At 53.7% G+C, this 19,643-nt stretch overlaps 7 protein-coding genes across 7 annotated transcripts; 3 read left to right on the top strand and 4 right to left on the bottom strand.

Moving 5' to 3' along the window:
- Positions 1-1,057: 1,057 nt before the first annotated feature.
- On the top strand, positions 1,058-2,603 carry BKA58DRAFT_190824 (uncharacterized protein). Its single transcript, XM_046165602.1, has one exon. The coding sequence runs from the start codon at positions 1,267-1,269 to the stop codon at positions 2,155-2,157; it is 891 nt and encodes a 296-aa protein (XP_046024144.1). The 5' UTR covers positions 1,058-1,266; the 3' UTR covers positions 2,158-2,603.
- A 621-nt stretch (positions 2,604-3,224) lies between these two features.
- On the bottom strand, positions 3,225-5,957 carry BKA58DRAFT_402639 (Choline/Carnitine o-acyltransferase-domain-containing protein; the record flags this gene model as incomplete). The annotated part of the gene is made up of 2 exons (XM_046171739.1): positions 3,225-5,443; positions 5,549-5,957. The coding sequence occupies 2 exons, from the start codon at positions 5,955-5,957 to the stop codon at positions 3,225-3,227; spliced, it is 2,628 nt and encodes an 875-aa protein (XP_046024143.1).
- A 1,257-nt stretch (positions 5,958-7,214) lies between these two features.
- On the top strand, positions 7,215-8,606 carry BKA58DRAFT_440698 (DNA repair protein-like protein RAD57; the record flags this gene model as incomplete). The annotated part of the gene is made up of 2 exons (XM_046173770.1): positions 7,215-7,585; positions 7,637-8,606. 2 exons carry the CDS (start codon positions 7,215-7,217, stop codon positions 8,604-8,606), a joined length of 1,341 nt encoding a protein of 446 aa, XP_046024142.1.
- A 162-nt stretch (positions 8,607-8,768) lies between these two features.
- BKA58DRAFT_190820 (protein O-mannosyl-transferase 2) lies at positions 8,769-11,505 on the bottom strand. Its single transcript, XM_046165601.1, has 5 exons — positions 11,243-11,505; positions 11,033-11,163; positions 10,430-10,982; positions 9,437-10,385; positions 8,769-9,386 (listed from the first exon to the last, which is right to left on the bottom strand). The coding sequence occupies exons 1-5, from the start codon at positions 11,375-11,377 to the stop codon at positions 8,932-8,934; spliced, it is 2,223 nt and encodes a 740-aa protein (XP_046024141.1). The 5' UTR covers positions 11,378-11,505; the 3' UTR covers positions 8,769-8,931.
- Positions 11,506-11,752: 247 nt separating this feature from the next.
- Positions 11,753-14,777, bottom strand: BKA58DRAFT_458915 (uncharacterized protein; the record flags this gene model as incomplete). Its single annotated transcript, XM_046174697.1, has 6 exons — positions 11,753-12,487; positions 12,537-13,249; positions 13,295-13,777; positions 13,828-13,905; positions 13,955-14,496; positions 14,658-14,777. 6 exons carry the CDS (start codon positions 14,775-14,777, stop codon positions 12,111-12,113), a joined length of 2,313 nt encoding a protein of 770 aa, XP_046024140.1. The 3' UTR covers positions 11,753-12,110.
- Positions 14,778-16,387: 1,610 nt separating this feature from the next.
- On the top strand, positions 16,388-17,758 carry BKA58DRAFT_458911 (chitin synthase III catalytic subunit; the record flags this gene model as incomplete). The annotated part of the gene is made up of 7 exons (XM_046174696.1): positions 16,388-16,405; positions 16,454-16,510; positions 16,583-16,682; positions 16,730-16,817; positions 16,867-16,960; positions 17,011-17,344; positions 17,394-17,758. 7 exons carry the CDS (start codon positions 16,388-16,390, stop codon positions 17,612-17,614), a joined length of 912 nt encoding a protein of 303 aa, XP_046024139.1. The 3' UTR covers positions 17,615-17,758.
- BKA58DRAFT_402635 (Ssl1-like-domain-containing protein) lies at positions 17,662-19,389 on the bottom strand (the record flags this gene model as incomplete). The annotated part of the gene is made up of 3 exons (XM_046171738.1): positions 17,662-17,740; positions 17,804-17,848; positions 18,056-19,389. The coding sequence occupies 3 exons, from the start codon at positions 19,387-19,389 to the stop codon at positions 17,662-17,664; spliced, it is 1,458 nt and encodes a 485-aa protein (XP_046024138.1).
- Between the last annotated feature and the right edge of the window lie 254 nt (positions 19,390-19,643).

Below are 19,643 nucleotides of genomic sequence, written 5' to 3'. Positions count from 1 at the left end.
AAGCGACTGCCTATCTCGATGTTCGGGCAGGCCAGGCACAACGCGCTCAATCCGACGATGTCGAAAATCTACGCAACGACCTGCTGCGCGACAGACAGTACATTGACCAGCTGGAACAGGACCTCGCGCATACGAGAGAGATCATGGAAAGCCAGAAGCGACGCCTCGATCGGCTAGAGGGCGAGGAAGGATCTAAACAGGACTTGCGAGATCAGCTGCAAGTCGTCAAGGCAGAACGCGACGAGCTGAGCCAGAAGGCCAAGGCAAACGAGAACCTGAAGAAGAAGATCGAGTCTCTCACCAAGGAAACCAAACAGCTGGAGACGTTACGCGAAGACTACCAACAAGCTCGTGAACGGTTGGCTCAGCTCGAAGGCGTCGAGGAGCGCATCGATATCCTGCAGAACATCATCAAAGAGAACGGTCAGACGCTTGCCAACGGAGAGCAGGCTATCTTTGAAGAAAAGGGCAAGCGCACCCGAATCGAGCATGAGAACCTCCTGCTTATGAAGCAGTTGGAGCAGACTCGCGAACTACAGTACAAAGCAGAAGATGCCAAACAAGAGCTTGAAGAACGAATACGAGAACTAGAGTCATCCAACCATGCTGACCGTGGGGGAAGCCTGGAAGACGAGCTCGAACAAGACGAAAACGCCAACCAGGACACCGACACGAAGCCCGTATCTGATGGACGAGTGAGCGCAGATGCCATTGCTTTGCAACAACGGGTCGATATTTTGAATGTCCGTTTGAAATCGCTAGAAAGCGAGACGCTCAAGCAGATGCAGGAGAATTTGGGCCTACGCTCAGATATGATGACGGAAAAGGATGAAAACAGCCAGAAGTAGGTGAAAGCTACATGTGGATTGGGCATTGCTAATTACATGTCCGCAGACCATTCTTAGAACAGAACGAAAAGTTACAGACTGCTCAAACCGAGCTGGAAGAACTTCGTCGCCGGTTACGAGAACAAGACTTGCAAATGGCGGAACTTCGCAACGAGCTCAACAGGAGTATGTAGCCCGACTTATCTATGTGATTGTGCTAATTCTAGTAGAATCTGACATCGACGACGATACTCGCACAGCTGCTGTTCAAAAGGAACACGAACGCCTGCTGGTGCTGCAAGAGAGGACCAACGACAGACTACGGGAGCTCGAAGTTGCGAACGCGGAGAAGCAGGGCCTCTTACGAGCAGCGTTGCTCGACCGCCAAAACCTGCCGCCAGAGCTTCTCGAGCTTAAGAGAGTCGAAACGATACGGGAGATGCGTGAACGGATAGAATCAGTCATCAAAGCCCCAGCAGAAGTACAACCGCAAGTGTTAGATACCACGAGCTCAGAGATCGCGGAGACTGTGCTATCCTCCGAAGCAGCTCTGGACAAAGCAAAGAAGGTAAGTAACAAGCAGATCTCTCATAGCAAGTCGCCTTCTTCCGCGTTCGACGCAGCGGTTTCGGCAATGAAGAAACATCAGCTTGAACCTTCGTTCACTGCGGCTACTCTTGTCTCGCCAGCTTCACCAAATCGAACCCATCTCGGAAAGGAGAAGTCGCTGTCGGACATGTCTACTTCGACAGCTGGGACGGGGCAAACTACATGGGGCCGCATGGCGCAGCTCGTCTCGCCAAAGCGGAGGACCATGTCGACCATATGCAGCACCGAGTACTACACGATGCAATCGTCGAATGACTGTGTGGCAAGTTTGTCCTTGGCCTGGCTGCCAGAGTATACTTATCCAACCGACTTCCTCTCTCTTTTCATACCTTGTACCCATCTCACCGCGCCCAAGCTAACCCTCCACCGCAGGACCTCCAAGACCAACTCACAACCAACAGCACACTTCGCGAGCAGCTCGAGCTCGCCAAGAAGGAGACGTCAGAGAAGGGCTCGGTATGTCGCGTTCCCTCCCTCTCCCGAACAGCGACGTGGCAACCTTGGATATGGTAGTAACAAGTGCTCCAACAAACAGGTGGAACTCCAACAAGAAGTCGAAAACCTGCGCCGCGAAAACGCCCTGGTCAAGTCCATGTGGTACGACATGAACCAGCGCCTCCTCAGCAACACCGTCATCCTGCAAAGACGCAGCGAAGCACCCAAAGGCTGGCTCGGAAAACAAAGAGCCGCTGTCGGCGGCTCCAGCGTCTTAGTACGTTAGCTCCCCTCTTCCTGTAAACACGCTTTTTGTGTATGTATTTCCAAGGGCTGACTGGGTACAGGGCCGGAGGTAGCCGGGGCTGTGACCGCAACGCCGTCTCTGCAGCCGCCCTCGTCGGTGGGCAATAGCTATGCTGCTGCAGGCTCGTCGGATGGTGTGCTCGTTTCCTTTCTCTTCATTACGCATTTTGTAGGGCCGCGGAATCGGGTTTGGTTCAGCATAGCGCAGGTTTGGTGGCATTTGTATTGCGTGAGGATGTATAGACGTATTGTCTTTTGTCACTTATACCCCCTTTTATTCCTTTGCAGTAGTTTGTAGAGAATCAAATATACTAGATCAAGTGGACAGCAGAGCGTTTGGGTGGTGTTGTTGCGCTGTCAACTTAAGAAAGTCTCATCATAGGGCTAGCTTTGTATATGGGCATTGAAAATGAAAACGGGTCTTAGCAACATTGAGAAACAGTACATTTCGTGGACGATGGTATGGAATTAGATTGCGAAGATGTTCTCCAAGAACAGAAGTGGTGCACTAGGTAACCCCAACACGCGAACAACAGTGAAAGTGTGCCGTTGCATTAGCCTCCTCCGTCCACTCCACCACTGTATTAATCTCTTCTCCACATTCCCCATCCTCACACATCAAACCCTCTCTGTCCCCCATCATCTCACTACCATTCTCCATCCTCCCTCCTCCTGCCATTCCAACAAATCAACTTAGCACACTCAGTACTCAGCCAACCTCAACCTCCTCCCAATATTCCTGCGTATAACGTCGCGCTCGACGGGTTCGTTCTGCGCTCGATTCGCATTGAGTGCCTGACGAAGCATTCCCGCATCGAAGAAGCCATCTATAGCCGGAGCAGAAAAGTAAGAATCAGCGATCAATGAAACAGGAAACAAGGAACGATGTATGGGGGAAAACAAGGTAGTGTGTTGGTGGTGGTGGTGGTGGTGGTGGTGAAGTCTCGTGTGCGCATGCCGCTTGTACCGCTCAATCCCATCAATAGTCAAGGAAAGGAAAGGGAAGAAACAAAGTCTCTAATCGGAAAAGGGAGAATGAACGAAACACTAAGAAGAGTAAAAGATCGGTTTCCTCGCCGCAACAGGCGCTTTCCTCGCTTTGACCGTTTTAACAACCGGAATGGGTTTACGCGGCGAGCTTTGCAAAACAGGCGTCATGGGCTTGAAAGGCGGGGAATGAGGAGGTGTAGGCGGTAAACCACCCACAGTAGGAAAAGGCTGCGAAGAAGAAGAATGGGGCGAAGAAGGCAAAGCGGAACAAGAAGCATGGCTCGAGACTTCATCGAGGGAAAGAAGGGAAGGGGGGGAAGGGGGAGTCCTACATCCACCGAGACCATCGTCATCGTCATCATCTACTATACTCTCTGCGGGCGTTTGTTGCTTGCCGCCATCTCCCAGGATAATTCTGCCTCTGCTCTTGAAACGGGTGGCGAGGGGTCTGTCTTCCGCTTCGCGGGCGCGGGTCGCGGTTTTATCAGCCGAAGTACCGCGGCGCTTAATCTGGCGGAGGAGTTTACGGATTTCCAAAAAGTAGGATTCCAGCGCGTCGATGTAGCGCGAGGTTTGGCGGTGCTTGGATGACGCGCAGATGGATATGCTGCCGTCTTTGATGATGTAGCCTATGCCAAAGCCGTCGGCGGAGGTGGGTCCGAAACCAAATTGGCGGAGTGAGGGGTTGCCGCAGTTGGAGGTCGAAAGGATGGTTTGGTTGATCTTGTCCCAGCCGCTGTCGGCGAAGAGGGCGGGCATCGAATGTTGGATTGGTGCTGGGGGTGGCGAGCTCGAGATGGAGTCGTTCTCTGACAGGACTGAGTTGCGGTTCGGTGAGCCGACGCCTGATGCGTCGGCGCTGGATGGTCGTGTGGAGTCCCAGCCGTCACTGCTGGCTGTGTCGTTGGACTCGTCAATGGCACGCTGCCAGATGCAGTACAAGGCATAGAGATGTCGGTCAGGACCTTGGGCTTTGGAACAGATCTTTGTGTTCTCCGTGTGCTTCTGGCACGCCTTTCGGAGTGCTTCGATCTTCTGCGAGGCTGGGTTTTCGCCCCAGAACATCGTCAGGAAGTCAACCGATTCTTCTGTCACCGAGCGGATGGCTTCTGTACGTCCGTGGTAGTAGATTTTGGTCATAGCAGGTTCGTATACACATTCTATTCGCCCGTATAGACCGTAATACGCTGCCTGGAAAGCCATTTGAACAAAAGCATCGGGTGAGAAACCCATCGAAGTCATGAAGTTCTTGCCATAGTGAGGGAACTCCAGGGTCGCGAACTCATTCTGCTGAATGAGGTCTGCCAGGCGTGTCTCGGCAAAACGAAGCGCTGTGCTGAGTTCAGGAAGCATGTCCCACTCGAGCTTGTGAGGTGTTGTTTGTACGTCGCCAAAGCTGTCGGGGTCGCGCTTGGCAGGATCAGGGCTTGATGAAGCCCAAAGGCTTGGAGCACTGCCGTTGATGGTTCTCGCGAATCGGAGAATGGTGTCGGTGTATACATCGGAAGCAAATCGGAGCACAGTATGGCCATCAACACCTGTATGCTCGAAGTTGATGCCTGCACTTCCGTTCTTGCAAACGATGATTTGCAGCTTGTCGTACCAGCGGTTTGTGCATGTTCCCACCTGAACACCGCGCTCAATCTTGCTCGTGCCGCAAAGCATGTTCATGCACAGATCGGCACCTGTTTGTGGTTCGGTGTAGTCTAGGCAGAGTATAAACAATGCCGAGTCAACAATGTTGAGACAGTCAGAGTTGTTCGAGCCCTCTTCCCTGTGCAGCACGTCACGGAGACCAGCCCAGACCTTTCGGTTCTCTGTACTCAGCACACCCAGTGCTCCTTTGGCCGCATCCTGAATCGGTACTTCCTGCGCGTCATCGACAATGACTTGCAGATTGAGGGCAATATCCTTCTCCGTCATGATCAGGTCGTGGTTGTCATCCAGAACGTCGAACCAGTAGAACTGGCCATAGCACATGACGACCACGTGCTTCGAGGTTGGGTCTTGACCGATCTGACATCCATGCTCAGTGGGTATCCTGGCAGTACCGAACAGTCTTGAGTATTGGTACATGCACAGTGGCTGACCACGGATGGTGTCAGGCGGTAGTTCCTCGCGACGGACAGCTCTTACAAACGACAGTGCCGAGACGACTAATGAGGCTGCGCGAGTGACTTGGTTGTTGCGAGCCGGGGTGGGATCATCCTCCAGTAAGAAGAATGGATTTAGATTAAGTACCACCGGGTTATCGAAGTTCAGATATGAATCATACCCTAGCGATATGTCAGCCTACGATACATGGATATGGATACACTTTCCACTGTCGATCACGAAGTGGCTCGAAAATAGCTCATTCTGTCAACTGAAAGAATACTTACAGAACTGCTCGATGTAGTTGTTTTTGCCAGAAGCGTACTTCTTCAGCTTCTCCTGCAGCACAGGTCCATCAGACTTGAGGAAGTCCTCTACCGAATGGACTGTATCGCTGTGTTCCTTCGGAGACTGCAAGGGCTTGAGAGCTGCAATGTATTTCTTGCACGAACTGTCAAGCTCTGGGATAGGAAGCTTTGGTAGACTGTCCTCGTGTGCGAAGGTAATGCCTGGTCTCGAGTTCGGGTTGGTATGGCTTGCTAGTGGTGCTTGTGCCTCTGAGGAGTAAGACTGGGTACTCTGCTTCGCAGACTCTGCTGAACGAGTCGTGCCGTTGCCTTCTGAGCCAGACATCTTGGATGCCTTGACCAATGTATCCTCAAGGGACGACGGTTGGGTGAAAGTGCGGACTGCCATGGCGAGAGTGTCAGTTAGGCGTATAGGGGTGAGATGGAGGTGGCAATGTTGAGATGCCGCAGAGCACTGCGATAGAAGTAGTGACAGTCCTGGAGACAGTAGGCCGGCATGGGTACTCAGAGTTCGCAAAGAGCATCAAGGTACTTGGGGAAGGGAAGACTCTTATAAGACTCAAGACAAATGGGGAAAGTAGAATTAGGGCGGGTCCACATGGCGACTTCGCATGTGAAACGCGCGATAGGCTTCGTAATAAAGAGACAGGCGATGCAGGATGCCGCTCAGGTAGCCGACCGCTGACCCGGAACGTGACCCGGAGCATGGCAGACCAGAGAGGTGAATGACCCGATGTTCTAAGCCAACGAAACGCCCATGCAAGGAGAGTGCAACTTACACAGTAGCGTCGAGCTCTGAATGAGCTGCGAATAGTCTGGCGGAATTTCTCCAGATCTGGAATGTAATCGAAACTGCTGTAGTCAAAGTAACTCTGTTGCGCAACAACTTACTGTACTCCAATGGGCCTCTTGCGCTCTCGACAATGCAGCAGGACCAGGATAAAGGACCGGAAAAGGTGTGCCGCGGATCGAAGCACAGCAAATGTCAGAGAGACTCGGTCGTGAGGATACGGTAGGCGCGCAAGGCTGCCCCGAGGTGTACTAGTGGGCCTGTTAGAAATCAGCTATCTACGTTACGGACGAGTGGAAGCGTCGGCGGTAGCGCGAACTTATAAAGAGCACGCACCGTCGCGTAGGCAGTCCGGTTAATCGGAGAAAATGTATCTGGGCAGCTTTTAGGATAGGTACGGCAACGGGTGCAAGGCACAATAGTAGGATGTAACTGTGGTCTATGGCTACTTGGATCACACTGCGCGGCTATGCGGTCATTGCTCACGGGCTCTACGTACGGCGACCTGAGGTGTCGATGTCTGGGCTCAGTCTTGGGCGGACTGGGATTGGAGAGTGGCTGAGGTATGCCAACGTGTGGAGAAGCGGGGGATTCAAGTGTGACGTAGGTCACGGACCATAGGAGAAACGGAACCCCCACCACGCTGTCGTCTATGGACTAGTCGACTAGCGGCCAAGAGCTTCTCGAACAGTCGCGAGCAGCTTTCATCACGCGTCAGTCGGACCAGCTGCACGCATCCACGCCCCGTCCGCCTCCAACGCTCCGCCCGCCGTGACATTTGACCGAAAAGGCGAGTCCGGAAGTCGTCGCGCGTGCCATCCGCAGAGCCGCGCAAATGCGACACCTCTCTGGCCCATGACGGATCTGCTGCAGGTGCTGCCTGACTTTGACGCGAAACCCTACACCCACCTGCTGCCCTCGCTCGACAAGGCCCTCATCACCACTAATGACCTGCTCACCCTCGACGCGGCCGATGTTGCCAAACGCGCCCAACTGCCCGCGGGTGAGCTGAGGAAGCTCGCCGATGCCGTGATAGCTGCTCTGCATCGACAACTTGGCTTCGGCGGAGAGGAAGCTGCCGTCGGCAATTCCTTTCTTTCCGCTTCGGGTATCCCGGATGCCCCGAATGATGGTTGGACTTGTATAAGCACCTTGGATGAAGAATTGGATGCCGCCTTGGGTGGAGGCATACCGCGTGGCTATCTGGTAGAAATTACCGGGGAGAGGTACGACAGTTTGGGCTTCTTTCGGACGTCATACTGACTGACTGCTTCTAGTGGTGCCGGTAAAACACAATTACTCCTTACCCTGCTGCTGGCTTCACAACTGCCGCCTCCCAAAGGTCTCGCCAAATCAGCAGTCTACATATCTACCGAGGCAATACTATCCACGAACCGTCTCGCCCAGCTGCTCTCCTCTCACCCGGCCCTCGCTTCACTACCCACCGACGAAAAGCCCTCACTGTCGCGTGTCCTGAGCATACAAACCCCAGATCTCGAATCCCAAGAGCACATACTACGCTACCAGCTACCCGTAGCGATCAGAAAGCATGGCGTCGGCCTTGTCATCCTGGACTCTGTCGCTGCCAACTACCGCGCCGAGTTCGAGAAGCAAGGCGCCGGCAATGGAGCTGCGGCCATGGCTAGAAGAGGAACCCAGCTTGTGCAGCTAGGCGCCCTCCTCCGGGAACTCGCCCGCACAGAAGGTATAACCGTCGTCGTAGCCAACCAAGTCGCCGACCGCTTCACCAAAGCGCCATCTGCCCCGTCTTCAAACGCAGCATCGCGAACGACATCCACCAATAGCCAAGGCACCCACAGCGCTAGTCAAGGAAACGAGCTCGACAACATTCCCAACCCGGCCTCACAGCCAACCGAAAGCATCGTCCTCTCCGCGGACCCCCTCGCTCTCGACCACCAACAACGTTGGTTCACCGGCTGGGGCGACTCGCAATACGAACAGGCGCACGTCCAAAAGACACCCTCCTTGGGCCTCGTCTGGACAAATCAACTCGCGTGCCGCATTGCTCTGAAAAAGGTTCCCGTCTTTTCTGGTAGCAAGCCGCTCATCCACGCCGTCAACGGCCAAGACCAATGGAATGAGCAAGAGGAGAGCCACATTTCGAAGTGGCGACGCTGGTTCAAAGTTGTTTTCGCGCCGTGGGCACCGCCGTCAGAGGGGAGAGGCGTCGAGTTTGAGATAGCAAAGAGCGGGATAAGACATGTAGTCAAGCCAGTGAAGAAATGAAGGACACAATATATACATGCATCATCAGCACTTGTCAAGACGTGACAGGGTAACAGGAAAGCAGCATCAGATTATATCATGACATTGATTTTCTTCCAGAAAGATTCTAAACTTTATACCGCCCCTAGGAACACCTTCGCTAGCCCGGTCGTAGAGAAACCCCTAATGCATGCGTCCGCCTGGTATCCGTGATCCCTAGATACCCCAAAGTTTATAGAAAGAAGAAACGTGTTGTTACAAAAAGACCAAACCGTCCTTCTGCCCTTAGAAAAAAGGTCTCATTGCCGTTGAGCACAAAGAGAGAAGAATCGTAGGGTGAAGGGGCTTAGTCGGTGATCCTCCAGCTGTCGAACCACTTGAGGTGTTTCCACTGGCTGCTAGGTCCCACCATACCGAATGAGATGGCCCTGAAGAGCACATACAGGCCGATGATGATGGCGTACAGAACGGCGAAGATGGCCCATTGTACCTGCTTGCTCAGCTTTCTTGTGGTAAAGTCGAGGCAGAAACCCATGACGATGATGGCGAACCACAACGCGGGGTAGTAGTGGTGCACGTAGGTGACACGACCCATGGCGACGAACGGTGCGTAGTGAAGGGCCCAGCCGATGATGGGGTAGATACCGGCGTAGTGGATCTGGTCAATCTCTGATTGCTTGAGATCGTTGTATCCGCGTTGCCAGCGGACCAGGTAGAAGACGACGAGGAGACCGAAGATGCCTAGCGAGGCGGTGCTGCCCCAGTAGACGAAAGGGTTACCGAGGAGGAAGTACTTGACGACTATGATTTTGTCAGTGGGATATCTAAGGTGACAGGAAAGGGGTGCTTACTGTCATCGTTCCAGCCGCACATGCGGAGACCGACGTGCAGGATGGGCCATTGCCAGAAGCTGGATGCGAGATCGTCTTGCTTGTCAGGGTCGGGAACAAGCGCGTTGTTGGATGTCATCATGGCAACGTTGAGATGAATAAAGTCCTGGAAGAATGGTGACTTGTAGTCGCCAGGGTTACCCGGGGGTAGCCTCTCGTTGGTGTGGCTCTCAATGTTCCAGTGGGTGTAGACGTCGCGGGGGTTGTTCTTCTTGACGCAAGATGTCTCAATCTGCTTGAACCCCCATTGAGGCAGGTTGACGTTGCCAGCGCGAAGGTAGCAACCCAGATCCTTGTGCTTCAGACGGAAGGCGGTAGTGAGCGTTCGGAGCTTGGAGTAATCCCTTGAAGCAGCGTCACGAACGACTTCAACAACCCAGTGGTCCTTGGTGTCACCGACGGTTGTGTTACCGTAGCAGGAAACTTCCCAATCACTCTTTGTAACGGGGGCGGCGACTTGGTGCGAGTGCAGGTTACGGCCGGTCTGAGCATGGATGAGACGGATAACGTCACCGTTTCCGGGGTAGCGGAGCTCCTCATCGGGCTTGTAATCGACTTCATGGCGGTTGGGGTAGAAAAACCAGTCGTTGTTGGCATCCTTGTGGTGGTAGCAAGTGATCTGTTGCTGTTGCGAGCCTTCAGGGTAGGTCTGCACGTGAGAGTGAAGCAGTCCACCTCCGTATCCCATATTCTTCAGAGTCGTGCGAGAGCCGTATGCGATCTCAAGAGGGCTGTTCTTGCCGACCTCAGTTCCTCGCAGGTTAGCCTGGAAGAGGGAGCTCATTTGTGCATCGCCGGGACCGCTGTTTTCGAGGATGATGAAGTGGAGGTAGAACGAGAACATGTAGACGGCGAGGGGGATGAGGATCAGGCCGAAGACTCGGAAAGCGACATGTGTGACTAGCTCGATCTGTACGTGTTAGTTTAGTTCTGTAGCATACCAATTTCACATACCTTGGGCATTTTCAGGTCTCCAAACTTGTGCCAGAGGTCCTCAATGGTGTACAACCCGACCAACGCTGTAACGAAGAATCCAACCCACTTGACGCTGCATACGCAACCAATAGAAACTCCAGTGAGCATCAGCCAGAGACCCCACTCAGGGGAGAAGGGGTCATGTTGCTGACGGTGGAACTTGGACCAACAGAAGACGGTGGTGAAGGTGAAGCAGAGGAGCATAGAGTCGAGAAGAATAAAGCGGCTGATGGTAGTGTACGAGTTCTCGCATAGGACAGCCAACGTGACGAACCATACAACTGGACGGCGGAAGTTCAGCTCCTTGGCGGTAAAGTATGCCAACGGAACGCAGACAGCGCCAAAGGCCGAGTTGAAAAGACGCATGAAGGTGTAGTCCAGCTCGGGAGGGTACGTCTCTCCGGACTTGAATTCGAACGAGCCGTTGTATCCAGCGAGATATCCAGATAGACCGACGAGCATCTTTCCGAGCGGTGGGTGGACATCGAAGTAGAACTCGCGCTTGAGGTAGTGTGAACCGAACTTGCCAAAGCTGCACCAAGTCAGAACTAGCCATGTACGCCTTAGATTTGGTATACTTACTGGGCTTCATCCCAGGTGACGATTGGCGAGAGGCCAATCTTGTACATGCGCGTAAAGAAGGCGAAGAAGGTGAAGATTAGCGGAGCCCAAATGAACTCGTATTCGTCGAGGAACGAGATGATGTTAAAAGGCTGCGGTTTGGTTAGCGACAAGTCCCTGCAGCCACCAGAATATTGACAGCTCTAATGCCACTTGTACCAGGCTACGTACCTTGTCCTTTGATTTCTCCTTCTCTTGTACTTGTGCAGCGACTGGCGCGGAGGCCTGTGATTGTGCGGCTACATTTCTCCTCCGCAGCTCTTCCGCCTGTGCATCAGCGCCTGTGGTGCGCGCAGTTGATGCCATGGTGATGGAAGTCGGCGCTCTGGTCGACCTCAGATGTTGTTTGCGGAGTTGTCCAGAAGGGTGGAAGGGATTCGTGGCTTGAGGCTGGATTTGGTGGTGAACGGGTAGTCGGTACCACGGAGCTTGCGCGACTACGCGGTGCAGCCGTGTCTAATGCGACTCGAGAGAAAGGCAATCAATTAAAAGTGGCCGTGGGCCGTAGAAGAAAACCCCAAACAAGTGAGAGCATAGGAAGGAAGCTCACAGGGAAGGAGCAATGCAAGAAAGTCGTGCGCTGCGGGATCGAGGAGGTGGGCTACCTGTTCCCGAATTAGACTTACGAGCAAAGGAAGCTAGAGCCCGGCCGCCGCATCAGGGCACGGAGAAGCGACACCTGTTCACATCTATCACGTGAAACCCACAATTCCATTCATCGTTCCGTCACAATGGTAATCCGATGTGCAGCCGGCTAGGACAGGGAGGGGCACTAGGTCGATGCACGTCACTAAGGCTTCACCACGGTAGCTTTCTGCACAAAGAATAGTGGTTCCGTCTCCCTTGGAAGACGTATTTCTCTAGCCTACTCAACACATGTAACAAACGCCTCAAAAAATGCTACGCGCACTCTATCAACCCAAGAACAACGCTCGATAAGCCATTGGCTCGTGAATATTGGAACATGCGCATCGCTTATCGAGATGACGCAGATATATGTAGGAAATGCGGAATTGTCAATGCGTACACCGCGTGTACTCTAGTCCTCGTCCTGTCCAACTTGCTTGTACTTTCCGCTCGTACTGTCACCCTCGCCGTTGCCCTTTGTCCTCTTAACCATGTTGCTGATCCAGCCACCGATGCCTTCGCCATTCTCGGTATCCGCCTTGGCCATGTCCTTGTTGCCGCTTTCGATGTCAGGGGGGTCGATGTTGAGTCCAGGAATGGCCTCGTCTTGCGCGCGGCGTCCACCTCGGATATCGAGCGACGGTACAGGAGAGCCGCGACCTTCTCCGCTGAAAAGTGATTCGGCTTGCGCAAGGGTCTCGGGAGTGGGCATGACCGAAGTAGCGTCGCCGAACAACGAATTCATATCTTCCAAACGAACGTTGGCAGTCTCGGGGTAAATGAAGTATACTGAGCATAGTTAGTAAACTGCTCAGCCCAAATGTGAGCCAAAACCTACCAATAACGAAACTGGCAGCGCAGAAGAATGCGTGGATGAGGTACAATCGCCATTGGATGTGCTCCTGCAGGATCGGAGTCATCTCACCAACCAGCCAATTGAAAGCCCAGTTGGTCGCGGTACTCAGACTAGCACCCTTTGCACGAATGCTGAGGGGCAGAATCTCCGGTGGGTACAACCACGGAATAGGACCCCATGAGTATCCAAATGCGGCGTTGTAGATCATGACGAATATGACGACCATGTTGGGCGTCCAAGAAGCTTGCAGGAACTGGAAGTAGGAAATGGCGGAGAGAGAGATCAGCATCATGAGGGCTCCAGAGAGCAGAATCTTCCGGCGACCCAGCGAGTCCACAATGTACCAGGGTGGAATGGTGGAAAGCAGGTATGTGATGGCGTTGATACCAGTCATGAGAATAGCTTGGCGACCGTACCAGCCAGCCTCTTCGAAGACGAGTGGTGCATAGTACGAGATGACGTTGATGCCGTTGAGTTGCGCGAGGGCTTGGGCGGACATGGCAATGAAGACGCGTTTGGAGTATCGCGTAAACATATCTTTGTATGATCGTTCACCTTCTTGACGCTGGAGCAGAACGTTCATCTTGATCTCTCGGTATTCATCTCGTGCTTTGGGGTTGTGAATATCGCCCTTTCCGTACAAATTAGCAATAACTACGATACCCTCTTCGTCGTGATCGTTGTCCAAGAGCCATCTGTATGCGTTAGTTAAATTCTTGGATTACGAGTGAATAACATACCTCGGGGACTCGCAGATGAGCAAGCTTCCTGCGGCCAGAAGAAGACCCATGATGCACTGCATGAAGAGCGGAACTCTCCACGACCAGTCGTTCTTGATGTACGTGCAGAAGTAGTCGACCCATACACTGACTGCGTAGCCTGTAATGTTGCCAGTGAATTCGATGCAGCCCATCTTTCCTCGGTTGTGGGGCGGCGAGATTTCGGACTGGTATACGGGTACAATGGTAGATAGCGATCCGACTCCCAGACCGGCGATGACTCTTCCGAGAAGCATCATGGGAATACCGGTAGCGAGGGTCTGGAGGGCGCCGCCGACGACGAAGATGAGGGAGCCGTACAAGATGGTCTTGCGTCTTCCAATCACATCACCGATACGGCCAACGACCAGCGAGGAGATAAAGGCACCAACTTCCAGGATAGCCACCATCGTACCGAGCTCGGCGGCGGAAGGCTGGTTGAAGTAGTCTTTGAAGTAGATACCGCTGTGATACTATTAGACATGACCAAGTACAGAGGGTGCGTAAGGGCGTACGTGATGATACCGGACATGACTCCCTGATCATAACCGAACAGGAACACGCCTAACGAGACGAACACACTTGTAAAGTAGCTGTTGCTGTTAGCTCTGACCTTCCTGTTATGGTGTCTGGTCTACCCACATCAGCTTCTTTCCGTGTAACCCGTGGATACGGGAGGGCCCATCGTTGGGTGCCATGATGGCAGCTAGTATCTTCTCAGCCTTTGAGATAGTGCGTAGTCCAGGGTCGGGTATCTCGATGTCTTCGAGGCGGAGGCGGTGGGAGCCCTTTTCGTGGAGGTCCTGAGATGCAAAGCGCGCTCGCTTTTGCTTTTGGCGTGGCCGCGACGAGTTGCCGGCTTCAAGGTTGATGCGGAGGGGATCTTCTCGGTCAGCAAGCTGGTCAACGAGGTCACCAGTGTCGCTCCAGACGGAGAGGTCCGAATCGGACGATGGGGTGTCGAAGGAGGAGCGCGCGCTGTCCTTATCGTGGTCGTCGAGGAGATAAGCAGAATCGCGGTCTCGGGGACGGGCCGAGCTCGAGAGGTTGTGGAGGGGGATGTTGGCAGGCCTCCTGTTGCTGTTGGAGTGGGACGGAATGGTGAAGGTCGCAGGCTGTTGGGGAGACAGCCCTCTTCTCCGAGAGATGGTGGTAGAAAGAACGAACAAAGCCAAAGGCGGCTGCTGGGGCACGTCACAGGGTCAAGCAGCCGAGACGAGGGATCTGGTAAGGCTAGCGCAAGAGCGGTGAGAAACTCGGTCACATTGGGCTACAAGGGAAAAAAGACAGTCACGATAGCTCGTGATCAGAGGTGCGGGAGCTGCGTCAACAGGTGCATGCGAACGAGTGAGCTCCCTGTTCGGGCTGCGTTGCCGTCATTCTTGGCGCCCGTCCAGTATGTACACTCCTTCTCCCTACTCGGTCCGACCATGTTGCGTGTGGAGCCTGCTGGCGAGCGCGGCATCTTCTGCACGATGATGTACAGGCGCGGTAGAGGGCTTTGTTTTTATCGCGGCTGTATCGCATCGAGAGATAACCATATGTACGGACATCTGGATCGCCATGTTCCCGCTACCACAATCCGGTGCCGTTGACACGGATGCTTGAGACGGAGGCTTGATAGCGGACATTAGATCCCGCGATGCAGCACACGACGTAGCCACGAGTCCTACACTACACCTACACTAAAAGTGCACCACCAGCTTTGCGCCATGTACGGGGCGGTGGAGGCGGGTCCCGAGGTCACGTTGGGGTCTTGGTGTCGACGATTGGAGCCCCGCGTGGAGACTGCAGTACTGCAAAGCGGAAAGATAGCCGCGATCAACTTCATTGTTGCACAACTCATGCGGTGTAGAAAAGAACATCGACTAGTGATGAAAACTCCATACAGATCACGAGACTCGATGCTATATAAAGAAAGAGACGCAGGGCCAGGTGGAAGTTTTCGTGAGGAGAAGCAACCTTGGGGGGCTCAGACGCGTTCTGTTCTTGCATCTTTCGCTTCGCACGTGAACGTGACAGCCCTGAAGTCTGCAGTCACTGGACGAGATGTACTCGAAGCAAAAAAACGTGATTGCTTTGCTTCAAACACGACTTATTTATATGACAGATCTCGACACGCTCTTATATACCCAACGCGTTCGAGTGTTTGCAATCTCCCCAAAACGCTGGGGTGAAGCGACTATAATACTAGCGTTAAACAAACATCAGTCAAATCCATCCTCGTCGATACAGTAGACGCCGGAGACCCTCCTGACGTTTGCAAGCTGGGGCCTCGCTTCGAGTACGAAACACCTAACTTTTACGGCCCCAGGCACATACCGCTGGTAGGCAAAGAAGGTCCGCTGGTCGACCGTGCTGCTGTAGAGTTGAACAGCCGCAGGAAAGTCCTCGTCGACCAAGTCAAGCCATCAACTCAATAAATGAGCGCCCTTGTACCACCGGTAGAGTTGTGGAGTTCTGCGTCATGCTGGTTATGACACGCCCCAGGCCCATGGCTTGCTCTGCCGCCAGATGCTCCGTGATCTACGGCCCCTCGCTGGAAGGGGAAAGGCGTCGTCGGACTGATTGGTCCAGCAGACTCCAGTTTTGATTACCTGCCCAGATGTTTGTGTGGCATCGTTCCTGTTTCTTGCTTCTGACAAAGGCCTAAGAAGGTGTTTAATGCAATTGCCAGGCATCCCTTCACTGTAATCGACGTCGGATAACTCAATTGAAATTCAACCTGCAGGGGGTTGGTTTAGCGCAGCACGCCCGCCCTGGTAACCAAACATTGAAAGCTCGCGGTCGGGCCTGGCACTCGGCGCGCCTGATTGGATTTGGCTGAAGACCTGCTTGGCTTCGTGCATTGTTTCGAGGAAGCTTCCCAGCGGCCCCAGCCACAGCGCATCATTACACTCCTCACCACCTCGACCACGACTACGACCGCTCCACGATTCGCTTTCACGTCGCTTGCCTATTCGCGCCGACCGCCCACTCTTATCTGTCGCAGTGCGCACAATCCGATAACGAGCGCTCCACATAAAACCGCGAGGCTGAGGCTCACCCGCAGCTGTTGCTGCCGAAACGAAAAGCATGTCTAGATACGGAAAGGTATGTTGAGGATGACTGCACGCTGCGAGAAGGAAACTGACAATCTAGTTTGACGATTTCTGCCGCGACACAGGCTCAAACTGGAGTACATTACCTGTCTGCTATGTATGTTGGCGTCCTACCACCCCTTTGCTCGCCCACCGTCCGCGAACGCGCCGCTAACCCCATGTTTCACAGCTCTTCAACCCAGCTTCGACAAAAGACGATAACGGATGGGAAGATGGTTGCACTCTACAGGGCTTCCCCGTTGGTGGAGGTGACAGACTTCACAATCTGGGTACGAGGCATATGCGCGTTGCAATGACATTCCGCTTACAGACCCAGGCTCCATATTGATCTGCGGCATCGCAATCATCGCCTCGCTGTTCCTGCTATGGAGATCGCAAAGAAAGAAGGCCGCCGTTGGGCGAAGGTGCGCAATCATCGACGGATACTGGGAACGCACAGCTAACGGCACGCAGAGAAATGCAGCTCTTCCTCCTCGGATACATTGTGATCTCCATCTGCGAGATCTTCACCATTGGCGGATTCCCCCTCAACTCCACTGTGCGCATTGTACGTACGCGACTCGATATGTCCAACTGCGGTGTCTAATCTTCATGCAGGTCTTTGTCGCTATCCACATCGCTGCAATCACCGCTACGTCCTGGATCCTCATGCTCAACGGCGCTGTGGGCTACCAACTACTTGATGACGGCACGGCAGTATCTATCGGTCTGCTCTTGATCTCGTCGATTGTAATCTTCATCGGTACCGGCTACATCGCCCTCGACACTGGACTCAGTTGGACGGGTTACTGGGACGAGACGCGCTTCGTGCCCAACCAGGCCTACGCGCTATACACGCTCTACCAGCTCGTTCCGTTGGTCTTCATCGTCATCTTCTTCCTCCTGGAAGCTTTCCTAGTGCTTCGCGTTCTCGGCGAGCGCAAGCCAATGCGTAAGGAATTGTTAACGTTTTATATAGAGCCCTACTAATTCCCTCCCAGTCTACCTCCTCGCAGCAGGCCTTCTATTTGCCATCGGTCAAATCTTCCAATACGTCATCAGCGTCCACATCTGCAACGGCACCGACGGCAAGATCAACGGAGGTCTATTCTCGACCCTCTTCACCCTCCTATCGGTGGTAATGATTTGGGTGTTCTGGTCGAGCATCACCGAGGACGACTGGCCCATGCCAACTGTCGCTGGCTCGGCCGCGTATAATTAGGAACGAAGTAGTAATATCGGGGGTGTACAGGCAACGGCGTAATGTTCTTATGATGGCTTTTGCCCGGCATAGCGTATACCATTTTGGGGCTCTTTGGACGCATTTGATGCGTCATGCTGACTTGTGCTACGATATACATAATGTTTGCTGAATGGAATTATTTGATGTTCAGAACTTGTCTTGACGTACAAGAACGTGTAAAGACGAGCACGCTTGACCGGGTATTCTGATAATCTATCGCTCGTCACAAGATATATACACATCTGTGCCTCTACCACAAGACATTTTCATCCAGTCATTTCAGTATCCCCATTGCTCGCTTCAGTCGCCACAGCCCCAGGATCCAGTCGACCCAAGCACCCCGGACAATTATGCAGCACCATATGCGCAAAAACATCGCAATCGATACAAAAGTGACTCTCACAAGCCCGACATTCATACCTCCCACTCTCACTAGCCTTTTGCGCCTCACTGTCTTCCTCATCCCTCTTCGTGCCATTGATTTCGCCGTTCTGTTCAGCCTCACTCCTCTGTCTATTGCTACTCGGCGGATTGCTAAAAGAAACCAGGCAGCCCACACATTGCGTGCTACCCTTCTCGCGGGCGCGCGACCAGGATACAGTGGACCAGTTGCGGAGAGGAAAGAGGTGGTGGTAAGATCGTGCAAGATGGGTGGAGAGGAGAAGTGTGAGCTGGCATGATGGGCAAGTAATAGGCAAGGAGCACACTTTGGCGCTGCAGCGAGAACATGTGTAGCCGCCCATTGTGAGGTTGCCGTGGCACGCGCACATTGTCAGTTCGTCTTCTACGACTCGCGACGGGAAGCCCATCATCATGAGCGCTGCTGCGGACTCGGGGGCTTGTGGGGCTGCTGCTGCGACGGCGGGTGCCGACGTACGGATTACGGGTGGTGTTGTGGTGGCGAGGAGGAGCTCCTTGAGCATCTCTTGGTCGGTTGCGATGGTGTATTCGGAGTCGTCGCCGGCATTTGTCCTTGTTACAATCTCTGTGCAGATTTTGAGGCGTGCGCCCATACCGATGACGCTGACGCGAATTTTGTCTCGTACGCAGGCCTTGACCGTCTGGTGTATGTCCCCCGGGTCCAAACTCAACAAACTGCCAAAGACGACGATGACCTCTCGTGTACCGTGGCTTGGTGTGTGATATAGCGTCGCTCTTGCCAGCTCCAGCGCGTTCTGTAGACTGGGTGCGCCCTTGGGCTCTTTGCCATCGTCTTTACTCCTCAAGCCTTGTATCGCTGCGACGTGTTCTGCCGGGTTGCCTGACAGCTCCGAAACTCGTATGCAGACGCCGTCGTGCATGCCGAGGACGCTCATCTGTGATATGGGGTTTTGCTCGAAGAATTCGCGGATGTAGTCTTGCGTGTAGTTGATCATCGTGATGAAGCGGTTCGGTCGCATGTCCTTCTCCATCATTGCCTCCGAGAGGTCAAGCACTAGGACTACATGGCGGATAATGCCTCGCTGGAAGGGCTTTGTGTCTTTCCGTAGCCGCTTTCGTTTCCTCTCTTCTTCCCGTTCTTGCACGCTTAGCCCCATTGTATCGTCCTCTGCCAGTTGCGTCGTTTTCGCGACCGTCCGTGAGTCCTCTGTCTCCCATGCCTGCCGCTTCGGTGGTTCCTTTACAGGTACCTCCGCTTTCCGCCTCTTGCCAGGTGCTGTAGATTGCGCGCGTGTGGTGGAGGGACCACTCCTTGTGCCAATGTACTCGTCGTCAGAGCCCTCCCCCTCAAAATCGTAATCCGAATCGGCCATCGTATGCGCGTGACTTTGGGATACGTCGAAGAGCTGTGGTAGGTGATACGTGTGTGTGTGGCTGCATGGATGTGTGGAGTTCAGGTGGATGATGCGCGTGCATAGGCGGAAGCGTGTCTCACCCGTGATAGGCTAAACGCGCTCTCACGTTTTCTTTGCAAGGAAGTCGCGTATGATCTGCCCGTATCATCTTGCCCTTTGTGTTGCAATTCTGGCATACAACACATGCGTTCAGTCTTGTAACAGATCGCTAC

Source organism: Alternaria rosae (assembly GCF_020736505.1).
Source record: "Alternaria rosae strain MPI-PUGE-AT-0040 chromosome Unknown BKA58scaffold_6, whole genome shotgun sequence".
Classification (NCBI taxonomy): Eukaryota; Fungi; Ascomycota; class Dothideomycetes; order Pleosporales; family Pleosporaceae; genus Alternaria; species Alternaria rosae.
The sequence above is the reverse complement of the archived record's forward strand: the minus strand, read 5'-3'. Positions and strand labels throughout refer to the sequence as shown.

Excerpts from the sequence above, each read along its gene's own strand:
- BKA58DRAFT_190824 (XM_046165602.1), top strand. The coding sequence starts at position 1,267 with ATGCGTGAACGGATAGAATCAGTCATCAAAGCCCCAGCAGAAGTACAA.
- BKA58DRAFT_190820 (XM_046165601.1), bottom strand. The coding sequence starts at position 11,377 with ATGGCATCAACTGCGCGCACCACAGGCGCTGATGCACAGGCGGAAGAG. Across the intron at positions 11,164-11,242 it reads AGGAGAAATCAAAGGACAAG|CCTTTTAACATCATCTCGTT; the intron begins GTACGTAGCCTG and ends ACCAAACCGCAG. Across the intron at positions 9,387-9,436 it reads GTGCGGCTGGAACGATGACA|TCGTCAAGTACTTCCTCCTC; the intron begins GTAAGCACCCCT and ends ACAAAATCATAG.